General features: G+C 39.3%; 1 protein-coding gene across 1 annotated transcript in view; it reads right to left on the bottom strand.

The window, feature by feature from the left end:
* The window catches only part of dclk1a (doublecortin-like kinase 1a), an 81,115-nt gene that overhangs the window by 16,383 nt on the left and 47,955 nt on the right, over positions 1 to 16,777 (bottom strand). Inside the window, exons 4-5 of the mRNA XM_053645335.1 lie at positions 14,680 to 14,779; positions 10,449 to 10,547 (exon numbers count right to left, since the gene is read on the bottom strand). Of these exons, the coding sequence (XP_053501310.1) occupies positions 10,449 to 10,547; positions 14,680 to 14,779 (199 nt within the window). The remainder of the gene's footprint in view (positions 1 to 10,448; positions 10,548 to 14,679; positions 14,780 to 16,777) is intronic.

Raw genomic sequence — 16,777 nt, 5'->3', positions numbered from 1 at the left:
GAGCGCTCGAGCGCTCCGGCTGCAATTAGAATGAATGAACCAAAGGGGCGGAGCGGAGAGCGCGCGCGCTAGTGGGCGACTGTAGGCGGCCGGTCTGCCAGCGTAGTCTCTGACGAGAAGCCGTGCGCATGCGCAACACACACCACCGTAGTGGGAGGCGCGGGTGTGGATAGCTGTAGAACAGAGCCGAATTTTCTCACTGGCAGACGGTCAGTGGTGCTGAAGCCATCAGCAGAGGAGAAAAAAAAACAAACAAACGCTGCCGTAATTAACCAAACGCAGGCGTGTGTGTACACCGTAGTTTTTACTCGAAGTGGTAAACAAATTACGAACACATGAGAGCTATAATTCACGTCAGGAACGGAGTATGAAATAAGCAGTTTGTGTCAGTGGCGGGCTACACGTCAATATTTTCTTAATACAGAAACATATTGCTCATGAGTCATGTAAAAAGAAAGGGGACTAGTAAGAGTGTTGCAGACAGGGAAGAGCATCATGCTGGGTTTACACTGTGGTCACTCCAGCGTTTACTCATGATCCTTTTTACACAGATCTCTGGCATGGAAAGTTTGGGAAAGTATACAAATCCAGAGAAGTACTGGGGGGAAATGTATGGGCAGTTCTCAAAGTTAGCTTAAAAAATCACATGGTAAATAATTGGCATGCTGGTCCCTAATGCATATTAGCCTACATTTCAAGTTTTCCCTTCTGATGACACAGTTTTGATATGAGCTTTAAATGTTAGCAAAGAACTGAACATAAGTAAAGGGAAAGGGTCTAGAAAAGGTCAGTTCATGAGGAAAGGCCAAGAACCCTGTTTAACTGTGTATTTTGTGTCATTTTGGTTAGTTTCCTAAAGATAAGTCATCCATGATATGTAATGTTACATTATTCATTCATATAAAGTGCACTTTAAGTGGATTGTTATTATTTAGGGAATTAAAGATTATGGCTTTTAATGAGGTAACATTAAGTCCATAAGGGACAATCCAATCCCCTTAATCCCAGTTGTCAGCTCAAAGAAGACAATATATTTATAAATAATAACAGGTATTGTACAACCCCAATTCTTTTCTACAAAAAGAGTCATTTGAAAATTCAATTCACCCTGTACTTTATTGAAAACACATTACTAACACATTATTTGATGTTTTACTTTGTGAATTTAATTTATTTTTGAAAATATACACTCATTATAAATCTGATGACTGTAACACACTCCAAAAAAGTTGGGACAGTCAACTGTTTACCACTGTGTAACATCGCCATTTCTTCTAATAAGACCCATTAAGTGTTTGGACACTGAAGACACCAGCTGGTTAAGTTTAGCAAATGGACTTTTCCCCCATTCATCCTTTATGCATTTCTTCAGCTGCGCAATTGTACAGGGCCTTCGTTGCCTTATTTAGTGCTTCATAATACGCCACACATTGTCAATCTGAGACAGGTCAGGACTGCAGGCAGGCCATGCTAGCACCTGCACTCTCTGCTTACGCAACCATGCGCTTGTAATTCAGGCAGAACGTGGTTTGGCAGCATATGTTGCTCCAAAATGTGTACATATCTTTCTGCATTAATGATGCCCTCACAGATGTGCAAGTTACCTACGCCATGGGCGCTGACACACCCCCATAAGATGACAGATGTTGGCTTTTAGACCTGACACTGAAAACAGCTTGGATGGTCCTTTTCCTCTTTGGCCGGAAGAACACGACAGCTGTTTTGTCCAAAAACTATGTGAAATGTTGACTCGTCTAACCACAAAACATGATTCCACTGTGCTACTGTCCATCTCAGATCAGACCGAGCCCAGAGAAGGCAGCAGTGCTTCGGGACAGTGTTGATGTATGGCTTCTGCTTTGCATAGTAAAGCCTTTACTTGCATCTGGGGATGCAACGGCAAATGGTGTTGACTGATAAAGGTTTACCAAAGTATTCCCGAGCTCATGTCAGGATATCCATTACAGACTCATGGCAGTTTTTAAGACAGTGACATCTGAGGGATCGGAGATCACACACATTCAGAAGTGGTTTTCGGCCTTGCCCTTTACGCACCGAGATTTAACCAGATCCCTTGAATCTTTTAATTATATTGTGCACTGTAGAAGGTGAAATGCCCCAAATCCTACCGATTTGTCTTTGGTGAATGTTGTTCTCAAAGTGTTGGATTATTCGCTGATGCATCTGTTGGCAGATTGGCGAGCCTCGACCTATCCTTGCTCTTGAAGGACCAGGCTTTTTTTGGAGGCTTCTTATATACAATTATTAGATGATTGCCTCACCCATTTCACATTACCTTCTTATTTCAACTTGTCACATCGCTTTTAATCCTAAATTGCCCCGTTCCAACTTTTTTGGAATGGGTTGCATGCATCAATTTCAAAATAAACATTTACCTTCAAAAAACTATGCAGTTGATTAGGTCAAACATCAAATACCTTCTCTTTATACATTTTTTGTTTAAATACAAGTCAAAGTACATTTACAAATAACCCCTCTTTGTTTTTATTAGCATTTTCCATACTGTCCCAACTTTTTCAGAATTGGGGTTGTAACATTTGTGATTGTAGATTAATCAAATTGTATAAAACAACATTTTTATCAGCAGTTATTTCAGCAACTATTAGACATGTTCAAGTGTATTAGCTATTTTTTAAATTTATCTATTTAAAAAAAAAATTGAAATTGAATGCTGTTGAATGTTTAAAGGCTTTTGAATTTGTAGTCAATTATATTAGAGTAGGTATTAGACTACCTTTGAGGTAATGTTATAATGTAGTGGTTTTCAGCCTTCATAGAGGTGCACATTTTAAATGGAAAACTGCATGTATATGTGTGTGTGTGTGTGTGTGTGTGTGGCAACGTGAAAAGAGACAAGGGGGGTTGTACACTCATGGGCACCATCTGTGGTACCATGTTAATGTGATGCAAGTGATGCATTCGCAGTCAGACTTCACTATGTTATTTTGGGTCAGTGCTTCAGCAGTTTCTCAAAGCATCTTGTCATGAAAGCCTATAAAAGATTGAAACTCCGTCACCCACTTTCCCCCACAGAATGAGTCGTGTGTGGCCCCCACATAGCCACGGAACTCCATGACCATCTGGAGTGTGTTCCAGGGTGGCCCGACCCACAATTAGGTTTAATTGGCTTCAAAAGTACCAAAAAAATATTCACAAACTGCTGAAAGTGCATAATGTTTAGTAATTTCAACTAAGGTACATTATGTTAATAGAATGGTTCATGAGAAAGCCACAGTTTTGTTCCAACCAGTCAAAGTTGAACTGAAGTGCTGGCTGAAGACAAATTATTGGTCAACCTATTAGAATGAATGTTTCTATTGTTTGAGGCAATAACCTAGAATAATTTATTGTGAGCCATATACTGAAGGCAAAGACCTTAAGTATAAAGTGTAAAGTGTTTTTCCAAAGATTAGATCAATTTCTATAAAATGCACTCATTTTCCCAGCTGACCTGTGGGTTCTTGCAGCTAAGCACAAATCCTCACACAGCTCTTAATAGTCTTTTGCCATATTTTCTGTATGGTTTCAAAGAGAAATCTATTGAAGCAGCTGAAATGAAACAGTTGCTGGAAATATGTTGTTCAACAATCCAGGTACAGAACAGAGTGTGTGGTGATAAGTACTCTGTATCTCTCTGCACAAGGTCCATTTCAGTGTGTTCGTCCACTCTGTCCTCCAGAGAGAGCGTGGGCACAGGAGTAGAAACAGCCACTGAAAGAGTCCACAGTTCTCTCCAGCTACATGTCCCCTCCATCCTCACTCACCTATAGCAGATATACAGGGACTAACAGTAAAGTCGCCTTTATATTCATATCCCAAAAGTCCTACTACAGCCATAAACTGAGTTCAATATGTGCTAAATAGGATAGATGAATATGTTATCATATGATTATAAGGCATCAACACTGGCATTATTCTGTGCACACGACATACAGCAAACTATAAAATTATTGTCACCCTTCATGTAAAGGAGCAAATATTCATTGCATTATGTGACATTGTGAGCTACACAGTTATATTTCAACACAAAAAAAACTAAAAGAGTCTAGTCTCTTTATCTGTCTCTGCACTAGATTGCAAACATCATTATGCCCTCCTTTGTGCAACAAAGAACTCATAGTTAATTTGAAAAGAACCAACTTTGGGTTCTTCTTTGCCTCCATCACCATGCTTCTCACTGTATGAGCAGGCAGTATACTCTTGAAACCTTTTTCATGATGGGTATATTATGGTGCTTAATGGTATTTTTAACTGCATGTGTATTTTTAGATCCATTATCTGACTGCAGGTCAACCATTAACTGCCTCTTTCATGTTGGAAACACCTTTCTTCATGGTGATGGATTTATTATTATTTTTATTTCAAATATAATAATTAGAATATTCTTGAGAGGTGCCAATCATTTTGTAGCACATGCTTTGAGAGAAAATAGAATTAATGATTTCAGAAATGAGAATGATTTTCATTAGAGGGAATGTAAGTAGTTTCTTTTATTGTTTTAGTTAAACAAAATTAACAGTGTTACACAAGTGCAGTCATTTTGGAGTTTGGGGCTATATTTTATATGTGTAATAGTTATTTTAGAATTTCCTAACCTGTCACACTAAGCTGGCATAATACATATAGGATCAGAGAGAGGAGTTAGATTCTCCACCAGCTGGTCCATGTCATGGTGGATTTCACATCTAATGAAATGTCTATTTGGGGCGCATCTGTGTGGCACAGCAGAGTTCTGGAGGAAAGTGCAGGGACCAACACACTGTTACCAAGTGGATTTCTGGAGAAGCAAAAGATAGGACTGGTGGAAGAAATGTAAAAAAGAAGTGTAAGAAATGCAGGAAAAAATGGATGTCTTTAAAAGGAACTATAGAATAATCATGGATTTTATGAGATTAGCAACAGGAACGAAGCATAAAGAAACTGGGCTTGGTTTAAAGCAGATTTCCAGTTTCAATATTTTTATTTTTAAACAGGCCTAAATATATTCATATTCATTCAGTAGCATTTCCTATCATTTTCATATTCAAAAAATGTAGGTAAGGCTATGCAACCATATGACAAGCCAACACTGGAAGATGAGCATGAGAGAAATTGCAGGGTTAGAATGAATAAAATGAAGGATTATTTTACTGGGGAATTCAAACCACAGCACATCCAAAGCCAAGGATATATGCATATTTTTATGTAGTGTACAAAATTGATGCTGTATATGCATGTACATATCTCCTTTGAGACATGGAATGACTGTCTGTCTGCTCTAGTCTGTAATAAGCTGTGTGATTTAGCAGGGGTGGATTATAATGAGCGAAGCTCCTGGTTCACCTGTCGCTCCATAATGAATTTCACCGGGAGCTCAACACAAGCCAATACCTAGTAGAATAGGTGCACTAATTAAAGCTTCACATTCTGTTTGAAATGCTCTGGGTCACAAATAGTTCATCAAGTTGTAATTAGGGTCAGTGATAGCTCAGTGGTTAAGGTTCTCAGCCAATGATCAGAAGATGAGTTTAAATAGCAAGATGGACAAAATTAATCCTAATTGCTAAATCCTATGATAGGATTGTAACTGTAAGTTGCTTTGGACAAGAGAATCTGGCCAAATGAATAAATATGCAAATGTGGACCCTAGTGTTGGGCTCAGTTATTTAATTTAATGGGAATTCAGACAGTGGCTCAAAGGAAATACTGTATACTGCGCTGGTGTTTGTGCTTCTGAGTAGATGTAACGCCTGCTTCTGAGATGGAATTTAATGAGATGAGGTGAAAGCTGCTGACGAGAAATAGACAGCCAGCAATCATTTATATCCAGAGAGCAATTATGAGTGTTTGCAAACAGCTGTGGAATTTTTAGAAATCATCAGCAAAGTATGTGCTTATGTTGTAAGTGGGGAGGGGGCACTGACTGCTCTCCTTCATACACCAGTCTGCTAAACTTAGCCTGATTATAGAAACATCACTGACAGAGTTGGTTATATAAACTGTGTGTGAGCTGCTGTTTTCTCTCACGCCATGCATTTGGGCTTTTAAAAGGAGTATAAACACATCTGTATTGTATATCTCTACCTCTTTCAATCCCCTTCTATGTCTGTCTACTCGCCTGAATGTGAGTGCTGTTTCGTGTCTGTGTTGTGAATCTGAAAGTCAAATCTTTAGCTGATAATAATTCAGTATGTTCTCGCAAATATAATTCTACATGTGCTGATGTTAAAATACAGCAACTTGCAGTTTAAGACAAAGATTAAGCAGTTCAAGACATAAAAATGTGTGGTTCATAAAATTCCATATATAACTCTATATAACTGTCAACTCCACCTCCCCTTCAAATTCCCCACTCACACACTACACTGTGTGAAAATGAGACAGACAGCAAAAGAAAGGTGTAAGCATTTGCAGTTAAAAATTTAAATGCTTTGTATTTTTTTTCATACGTTCAAAGCTGCACTCCTCTGCTGCACATGACAATCAAGCATTTCAAAGCTCTAGCAAAGTGTGCAAAATGCGCATAGCAAAATAGAAATGTTATTTCTACAAGCACCGTTCCCACCTAGAGATCAGAGTGTTGCTTTAAGGACATTTTCTTCTCATCTTTTCCCCCACATTAACATTCTGCAACTGTGGTACACTGAGGCTTTCAGCACAACAGCAAGCTTGTGCTGCACTCATGCTGGGTGTCTGTAAACGCATGATTTGTCTGGGGGGACAAACCAATCTGATAAGCATGCGATGAGCGGCGCTCAATAAACTGAGCCTGCTTCCGGCTCGCCTGCCAAACAGGAAGCTGTGTCCATATATGGGCATCACTATTGTCTCCAAGGCAGCAGTTTCCTTGGCCCATATCACCATGGCAACCCCCTGGCCAGACTAAGCCTCTTCAGCTGGCATAGTTTAAACCAATCATATCACAGTCGTCTCCAGCAGTGGAGAGCAAATAAAGAAAACACACCTTCCTTCCTTCTAGATCTCTCGGTTTCACACACACACACACACACACACACACACACAGATACACACACACACATATATAAAATAAAGTATCTTATTAAGGTTTTGGGTCTCTACAAGCATTAATGTTCTGGAAGAATGAACACCAGTCTTCCACAAGATATTCCCTCAATTGGTGTTTTGATGATGGTAGTAGGGAGTGATATCTGATGGTCCAAAATCTCACATAGGTTCAACTGGTCTGAGACCACTCCCATCAGGGTTGAAATGTTCCATAATAGTATAAAGATGATCTGTAAGAATAACTTTTATTGATCTTCAGTCTAAGGGGACAAGTGGACCCAAACCATGCCAGCAAAATGCCCTCCACTGATAACAGAGCCACCATTTTTCCTTGTACATATGGATGTATACATACAGTCGATTTGCGCAGTAAAGTTTGTCCTATCTTATGTCCAAAAAGTTCCCAAAAACATGGACAGACAGACACACACACTGTACAAAAGAGATTAATATTGCTCTATTCAATGCAGAAGTTCTCTGCAAGATTGAGTCACTGCCCCACCCCTTTACTTACTATCTCTCTCTCTCTCTCTATCTCTCTCTCTGTAGACAGAGGTAAACAGTGACTCAGACAGACAGACTCTGTCCCTCTTTTCTACATGTGTTCCCAGTCTTTAATTCTCTTCTTCACTCCAGCTCTCTTTTTCTACATCACCTTCTTCCTCCCTCATTTCCTATGAATAACAAAGTCGTAAACTGATGCAATCCTGCCCAGAGATACCTGCAGCCATGCTGCCCAAGTTGCCAGAAGCCATCAGCTTCTTATTTGCTACAATATTTATGCATTAGTAGTGAGCATTATCTATTAATCAACATAAAGTGTATGTGAAGTTAAGGGTATGAATCATCATCTTAGCAGAGAATCAACCCCAGGTTTTCTTGGGTAGGTGAGGGATTTTTACCACATTTGCTTTGCTTTGGTTTATTCATTCATTCATCTTCAATAACTACTTTATCCTGGTAAGGGTTGCAGGAGATCCAGAGCCTTTACACTGGAACACTGTGTGCAAGGAAGGAATACACCCTTGAGACATCAGTCCATCATAGGGCACCATGCACACACATTCACACCTAGAGACAATTCAACTTTGGCAATCCATCTGCCACGTTACACAATGAGAACATGCAGAACTCCACACAGACAGTAGCACAAACTTAGGATCAAACCTGGGACACTGGAGCTGTGAGGCTGTAATGCTACCTACTGCACCACACTGCGTCCCTGCTCCCAATTTATTCACTACTGATTTCCTTCCACTTGCTAGTAGCTAGTTGTCCTCTGTTGCACAACAGCTTTCAAAAGGGAGGTCAAAGGCTAACACATGCATTCTCTAAGTCACATCATAATGCTGCTCATACAACTTCAGTGAGCAGCTGGATGTACTTAGCAGCACTAACTACGTTCTTCCTTATACCTAAGCCCACAGACACATGTTTAGTTAGCATTATGCTGATAGACAGAGGAAAGAGAAATAACACCCATCCCACTCCAACTGGCAAAGCCAATTATACTCTCTTGGACTCTCAACTGTGGATGGCTACGTTATCTGTGTTATTTGAACATTCAATCTCCCATCTATAGCTGAACATTTTTACATGTGGGCTATGCATGGGTGCAAATGCATGTTGTAGCTGCTGCAGTCTTTTATTGAGTCATTGCAATATGAGGATAAATTAGCTTCTTTCCAAATGTATGAACCAGTTACTGGATCTTTTTGAACTGCAGCATCATTGTGCATCAGTATCCTTGAAGAAAGCATTACCTTCAGCTGTATGAGGAAATGCCTAAAGCATTCTGCTTCTATTATGTCAAGTAAGCCTTTATTGTCCTCATAACCATATAGAGTGTGCAGTACACAGTGAGATGAAATAATGTTTCTCCTGGACCCAAGGTACAAGATACATGTATGACATACACAGTGCTGACAGGACATAAATAAAGTGTAACCAGAATAAGAAGCATGCAGGGAGGGGGGTATGGGAAACAGTGGGGGTGAGTACATAGAGGAGCAGTAGAACATATAGTCCCCTCTAAAAGTATTGGAACGGCACGGCCAATTCTATTGTTTTCGCTATACATTGAAGACATTTCAGTTTGAGATCAAAAGATGAATATGAAATGATAGATCAGAATTTCAGCTTTCCTTTCCTGATATGTACATTTAGATGTGTTAAACAACTTAGTCCATGGCACCTTTGGTGGTAGATCAGCCAATTTTTAGGTGAGCACAAATATTGGAAAAAATAGTCTTAAAGTAAATGAAAGTAAATAAAACTTAATATTTGGTTGCATATCTCTTGCTTGCAATAACTGCATCAAGCCGGTGACTCATTGACATGAGTCACCAGCAGCCTAACTGTTGCATACTTCATTTGTGATGCTTTTCCAGGCAGTACTGCAGCTTCTTTTAGTTATTGTTTGTTTTGGGGAGTTTCTCCCTTCAGTCTCCTTTGCAGGAGGTGAAATGCTGCTCAACTGGGTTAAGGTCTGGTGGTTGACTTGGCCAGTCTAAAACCTTCCACTTGTTCCCCCTGATAAAGTCCTTTTTTGTGTTGGCAGTGTGTTATGGGTCATTGTTTTGCTGCATGATGAAGTTCCTCCCAATTAGAATTGATGAATTTCTCCGTAAATTGGCAGACAGAATGTTTCTGTAGACTTCTGAATTAATTCTGCTGCTACTATCATGAGTTACATCATCAAAGATTAGTGAGCCCTACTGAAACAACTGAAAGAAGCAGGGATATGCAACCAAATATTAAGTTTTATTTACTTTAATTTACTTTAAGATCATCTGTTCCTGGGGGCATGTGGCTTAGTCGTTAGCACATTTGCCTCACACCTCCAGGGTTGAAGATTCAATTCCTTTTGCTCACCTAAAAATTAGGTGCTATGTTTTAAGTTGTTTAACACATCTAAATGTAAATATCAGGAAATGAAAGCTGAAATTCTGATCTGTCATCTCATATCCATTTTTTTTATCTCAAACTGGCCTTGATGTTCCAATACATTTGGAGGGTACTGTATCCACTGTATGTGAGATTTAGTTTGTAATATCTCAAAGGATGCCACAAAGGATGCCTCCTACAGTGCTGATAAACTCTCAGATGACATATTCGTGTCTGGAATACATAAGCTTTCTTCTGCTAGCGTAGTCAAGAACTGAAACATAGCTTCTAAAACTAGCTTGAGGCTGCTTGGGTGTTTGCTGAAGATGATGTTACATGAAAGTTAAAGCTCACCAGACAGGGACAAAAAAAAAGAAATTGATTCTACTCATTCAATGAGTAGAATGAGTTCAGATGCAACTTCAAACTACTCACAGCAGAATTGACACAAAAACAACGTAACTTGATACACACACAAACACACTAAACAGTAACAGTTGCATATATAAATGTATACCTAGACAGCCACATGTTACCTGAGGGTGACTTGCTGCGTCTGGAGGGAGTCACAATCCTGGGAGATGCTTTACTTAGAAGACTCTTTCCATAAGAGGATGATTTCATCAGCCTGCATTCTGTTACCCGAGAAGAACCAAAATAAAAAACAGAAAAAAAGGACACAATTATTACACAGCTGAGATACAAATGAAAAGAAAGGCTAACATCTTTGTAAGGTATTTGGCCACAACAAGCCACCAGAAATTTCTCTAGAAATGAACTGGAGGAATGAAACTCATTCTTTCAAATGATATTCCCTCAGTTGAGGTATTGATGATGGTAGTGCAGAGTGCTGTCTAACATTCAGTGCAAAATCCCGCAGCTATTTAACTGCACTGACATCTAGATCCTCATCCTCACCATCATTCAGTGAGTTCTCACGCTCTGTGGAAGAGGCCAATCCCATCAGTATAGAAATATTCATCATAGGATAACAAAAATCTTTTTTTCACATGCGTTTCCTCCTTCCATCTCCCAAAATTAGGCCAGTGGACTGGCTACTCTAAATTGCCCCTAGGTGTGAATGAGTATGTGAAAGTGTGTGTGCATGGTGTCCTGTGATGGACCGGTGCTCTATCCAGGGTGTATTCCTGCTTCACACTCAGTGGTCCTGGGATAGGCTATAGATTTACCATGACCCTGACCAAAATAAATTATGTACTGAAGTATATTTATTAGTCAGTCATTTTAATGTGTTTACAAATCCTGTACACTGTATACTTATATACATTACACATAGACATATTTCATTAATAATTATTAGGTAATTATTTTCAAATACTTTAGGCAATTATTTTACTATTTAATATTTATCCCTCTTATATATTCCTATACCTTTAAGTCATATATTTGTTTGCAAGACCTATATAAATGTGCTACATTATGCTACTGTTCATGCAATACTGTGGCCCAGAAAAGTTTGATTACATAACCCAGTCCAAAGTATCTGAGTTGTTAACGTTATTAGCATTGTTGGTAATGGTGTTAATAGTGTTGAATGGTTTCTAAAGGTGTCTGCAGCCAGAATTATATGTGAACTGTAGATGTCCATTCAGTGCTGGATCTTTTGCTTTGTATTTGATTTCCAAAGAGTAGATCTACAGTACAATATATACAATTCAAATTCAATTATAGCACTCTTACTGTGTCTAATATTTCATAATTTATTCAAATATCATAACACTTTCCATCAATTTTAGCTTTGTTTATTGCAGCTAATTTGTTTTTCCCATTTGGCATTTGCAGCAATCATTTGGCTTAAAGTGATGAATTCAGGTGAGCATGCATTACATTTCCGACACCGTGTAAGACAGCAAATGTCACAGTCAATTAGGATAGCACTGAGTCATTCTACATCAGATGTAACTGCAGACTTCTGATTTAACTCTTCACTGACCAGCACTGCTGCTTTAATGTTCCTAATGTTATTAAGGAGGTGACTCATATGCAAAATCTGCGTTTAAAGTCTCATTGACATTCAACTTAGATATGCGTCCAAGTGTCTAATGCATTGATTACTCCAAGAAAAGAATTCCTTCATTCAAAGATAGTCCAGTGTGCAAAGTGAAATAAGATTTTGGGGAAATGTTCATCTTTACAGGGTGCCATTTTGGCATCATCAATCTTGCCTTTAGTGTGCCTCATATATTTCTCCTCAGAGCCCTATGTTAATGCTTTTTTAATTAAATTCTATTTAATGATTGACTTTTCTGCCCCTATCAAACTCACCGTGACAAAGCATCTAGCAGTTATTACAGGTCCATTTTCATAATTGAACAGAGTTGTGTCAGGCATCAAAAAGAAAACATGCTTTCCTGCAAATACTGTACTTAAGTAAGATAAGATACAAATTGTACTAGATCGTTTAACTTTGTTCCATCGAATAGAATTAACATGGAGGACTGGAATTAAAGAAAGATGATTATGGGATAGCGAACATCTGACCATGAACAAACTCCTCATAAAATTATTGAATGAAAAAAATATACAACCCCAATTCCGAAAAAGTTGGTACAGTATGGAAAATGCTAATAAAAACAAAGAGGAGTGATTTGTAAATGTACTTTGACTTGTATTTAAAAAAAAAAAAAAAAACACGTATAATGACAAGGTATTTGATGTTTTACCTAATCAACTGCATAGTTTTTTGAAGATAAACGTTTATTTTGAAGTTGATGCACACAACCCATTCCAAAAAAGTTGGGACAGGGGCAATTTAGGACTAATAGCAATGTGACAAGTTGAAATAAGAAGGTTATATGAAACAGGTGATGCAATCGTCTAATCATAGTATATAAGGAGCCTCCAAAAAAGGCCTAGTCCTTCAAGAGCAAGGACAGGTCGAGGCTCGCCAATCTGCCAACAGATGCGTCAGCAAATAACCCAACACTTTGAGAACAACATTCCCCAAAGACAAATCAGTAGGATTTGGGGCATTTCACCTTCTACAGTGACAATATAATTAAAAGATCCAAGGAATCCGGTCAAATCTCGGTGCGTAAAGGGCAAGGGCAAAAACCACTTCTTAAAGCATGTGATCTCCAATCCCTCAGAGGTCACTTAAAAACCGCCGTGAATCTGTAATGGATATCCTGACATGGGCCCGGGAATACTTTGGTAAACCTGTCAGTCAACACTATTTGACGATGCATCCACAGATTCAAGTTAAGACTTTACTATGCAAAGCAGACGTCATACATCAACACTGTCCAGAAGCACTGTTGACTTCTCTGGGCTCGGTCTCATCTGAGATGGACAGTAGCACAGTGGAATCGTGTTTTGTGGTCCGACGAGTCAACATTTCATATAGTTTTTGGATTACTATCAGCCGTTGTGTTCTCCGGGCCAAAGAGGAAAAAGACGATCCAAGCTGTTTTCAGTGTCAGGTCTAAAAGCGTCTGTCATGGTATGGAGGTGTATCAGTGCCCATGGCATGGGTAACTTGCACATCTGAGAGGACAATGCAGAAGGATATGTACACATTTTGGAGCAACATGTGCTGCCATCCAGAGCAGGACAACACCAAACCACATTCTGCCCAGAGGTGCTAGCATGACCTGCCTGCAGTCCTGACCTGTCTCAGATCGAGAATGCGTAGCGCATTATGAAGTGCAAAATAAGGCAACAAAGGCCCCATACAGTTGCGCAGCTGAAGAAATACATAATGGATGAATGGGAGAAAATTCTGCTTGCTAAACTTAACCAACTGGTGTCTTCACTCAGTGCCCAAACGCTTAATAAGTGTTATTAAAAGAAAAGGTGATTTTACACAGTGGTAAACCGTCAACTGTCCCAAGATTTTTGGAGTTTGTTGCAGTCATCAGATTTGAAATGAGTGTATATTTTTAAAAATAACTTAAATTCATAAAGTAAAACAAATAATGTGTTAAATGTGTTTTCAATATAGTACAGGGTGAATTTAATTTTCAAATGACTTTTTTTTTTTCCCATACTGTCCCAACTTTTTCAGAATTGGGGTTGAATATATAAATATATATATATATATATATATATATATATATATATATATATATATATATATATATATATATATATATTCTAGAAAAGTCTAAATTGGCCTTTGGGAGCAATAGTAGGGAGAGGAGTTTAATTGATTATCTTCTTTAGCCAAAACTGAAATTATAGTAATCCGTTGAGCCTTCTTTTGAGGTGGAATCATACTGCATATGATGAACAGGGATTGAAATTAATTGTATTAAAAAGGAGAAAAGACATTTGAGAGTTGGTGAGAGGAAAGTTGAGGATTTGAGAAAGCACGAAGAACAGAGAGGAGAAGAAATGAGAAGAAGACAGGGAGCTAGGAGAGAGGAGATTGGCAGTAAAAACAGTTGATGGGGAATATAATGAGGGAGAACACACTTGGGATGAAGGCTGGTTAATGGACCTACACAACTTAGGGTTGGGAACTAATTAGAAAGAGGCTTTCATTATGTTTCTGAAAGTGATGGTGTGGGTGCAGGAGAGGGCAGATACAGAATAAGAGGAAAAGATAAAAGAGGACAAAGAGATCTGACACCGGGGAGATGGAAGCTTTAACCCACACATGCTCTTTATGCAAGTGTGCTTGAAGCTTTTTGAAATGAAGCCAAAGAGAATGGCTTGAGAAGGACTCTGGTGTACTTTTATTAACAAAGAACCTCCATAATCAGGGGAAAACCATTAAAACAAAATTACATAAATGTTCCTCACCGCTCTCATCCAGCAGGAAGTCATCACGGTAGCGAAACTTCTCAGGTCCACATGCAATGAAGATGTTTTCATCACCAAAGAAGTCCTGAAGGCATGTAACCTGTGGCAAGAGACAGGCTTGTGATTTATCACAAATACACACAAAACAACTCCTAACGAATGAAACATTCTATAGACCATGTCACCATACAAGTGAAGTCAAATCAGTTTAATTGTCATCCAATCTATATAAACTTATACAGTGGGATCAAATTGTGTGCCTATAGCATTGTGGTAGAATGTGTGTAGATAATACAGAGGTTCAGACAAGTGCAAATATTGCAATAATCATAAAACAATATACAAATTAATGTTCCAGTAAGACAGACAAATGCAGCACAATACAATCAATTCCCAGCATTGTACACATTGTACAACAAATTACTATTCAGGACTACAGAAGTCACCCTCACACTGCTCCTGTAGATATCTACTTTATCTACAGGAGCAGTGTGAGGATGAATTAGACAGCACAAAGCTGAACAGACGGACTGTGCAAATCAAGTGTCATTTTAAACCATCGTTAGCAACTTATGAAATTGTACAAGCATATAATTAAACAGAACATTGTGAATAAACATAACATCTGTTGTGAAGCTGAAGTGCAGACTGTGACTATGTTGATTGACATGCAGAAGCTTGCCTGGCTTTAAAAACAAACACTGTGGACAATATATTTGTCTGTCTAACATGTCCAATTCCACAAGGAGAAATAGGGAACATGAAGAAGACAAAAAAGATAACAAACTAGAACATTAGCTTAGAACCTATACATACTACTATGGGGCTACTTTAACAATTAAAACATTACTGAAATGACCGAAAACAGGAACCTGTGCAAAGTAACACGTGAGGTGAGATGAACACTAGTCTTCCCAAATATTCCCGCAACTGGTGTTTTGTGGGTGGTGGTCAAGATATCTGCCTAACACACCAGGCCATAGCATAAGGCTTATATAACTCACATACTTATCAAACCGTAAAAGTGAACCCTTGGGTCATCCTGGAAGAGAGCACTTCCATCAGGATGTCATGGATGGGTTGGAAACGGATGCATGTATGGAGTATTTTATTTAAAGTGAAACGCACGTGAACAAAGACTAGGACTACGAACATAAACACAAACATTAACTTCACAAGCATGAAATACAGAAGAGCATGGCAGAGATACAACAACACAACAATTATGCTACTCACAACAGACGCTAGACAAAGAGTGCTATACAAACGTGACTTAAATACTAATTCACATTGTGCATAAATGTGGTTCAGGTGTTAATGATCATGTTATGTGACAAACACGTGGAGTGCAGTGGCTGATGAGTGCTGTAGTCCTGTGCTGCTATCAGCGCTAACCTGACAGAAACCCCCCCCCACCCAAGCCACAGTTCCCAATGTGTCCACTCAGCAAGGTATCCATGGTCTGTACTCATCTGCTGAGGCTGCCCCACTGGTCTCTGGCATTAACTTGTCTCTAAAGGCTGCCCTGTCTGCCTCTGGCATTAGCTCAGCTGGTGAAGCCTCCTTGTTGGCCTCAGCCATTGGCTGGTTCATTGATGCTGCTCCCTTGGCCTCTAGTGTAAGTTGCACTGGGGAGGCCACTTCTTCGGCCTCTGGTATGTCGCCCCACAGCCTGTGTTCAGCCGTCTAGGCTCAGCCGATGCATAGGTTGTAGCCCTTCCCCAAAAGTTTTTTTGAGGGAGCCCAGCCTGGAGCTAGTCCAAAATAATCTTGATTTGGTTGAGCTGCCATTGGTTCTCCTGGGTCTGCTAGGCCTGATCAGACACTGCATCCTTGGTTGGGTCTAGCATTCTGTCACAGAATGGTTGGAGATGGATGCAAGTGTGGAGTGTTTTATTTAAAGTGAAACACACGTGAAGAAAGACTAGGACTACCAATATAAACACAAACATAAATTTGGCAAGCATGAGATGTTACGTATGACACTGAAGCTTCCAGGCACATATCGAGCACGCAACACAATCTCCGGTGAAGCCCCGTATCAGGGCATGTATTGGTTTGATTCGCTTTGCGTGTTGGAATGTTCGAAGCCCAGATC

This window comes from Ictalurus furcatus, chromosome 16 (assembly GCF_023375685.1).
Source record: "Ictalurus furcatus strain D&B chromosome 16, Billie_1.0, whole genome shotgun sequence".
Classification (NCBI taxonomy): domain Eukaryota; kingdom Metazoa; phylum Chordata; class Actinopteri; order Siluriformes; family Ictaluridae; genus Ictalurus; species Ictalurus furcatus.
The sequence above is the reverse complement of the archived record's forward strand: the minus strand, read 5'-3'. Positions and strand labels throughout refer to the sequence as shown.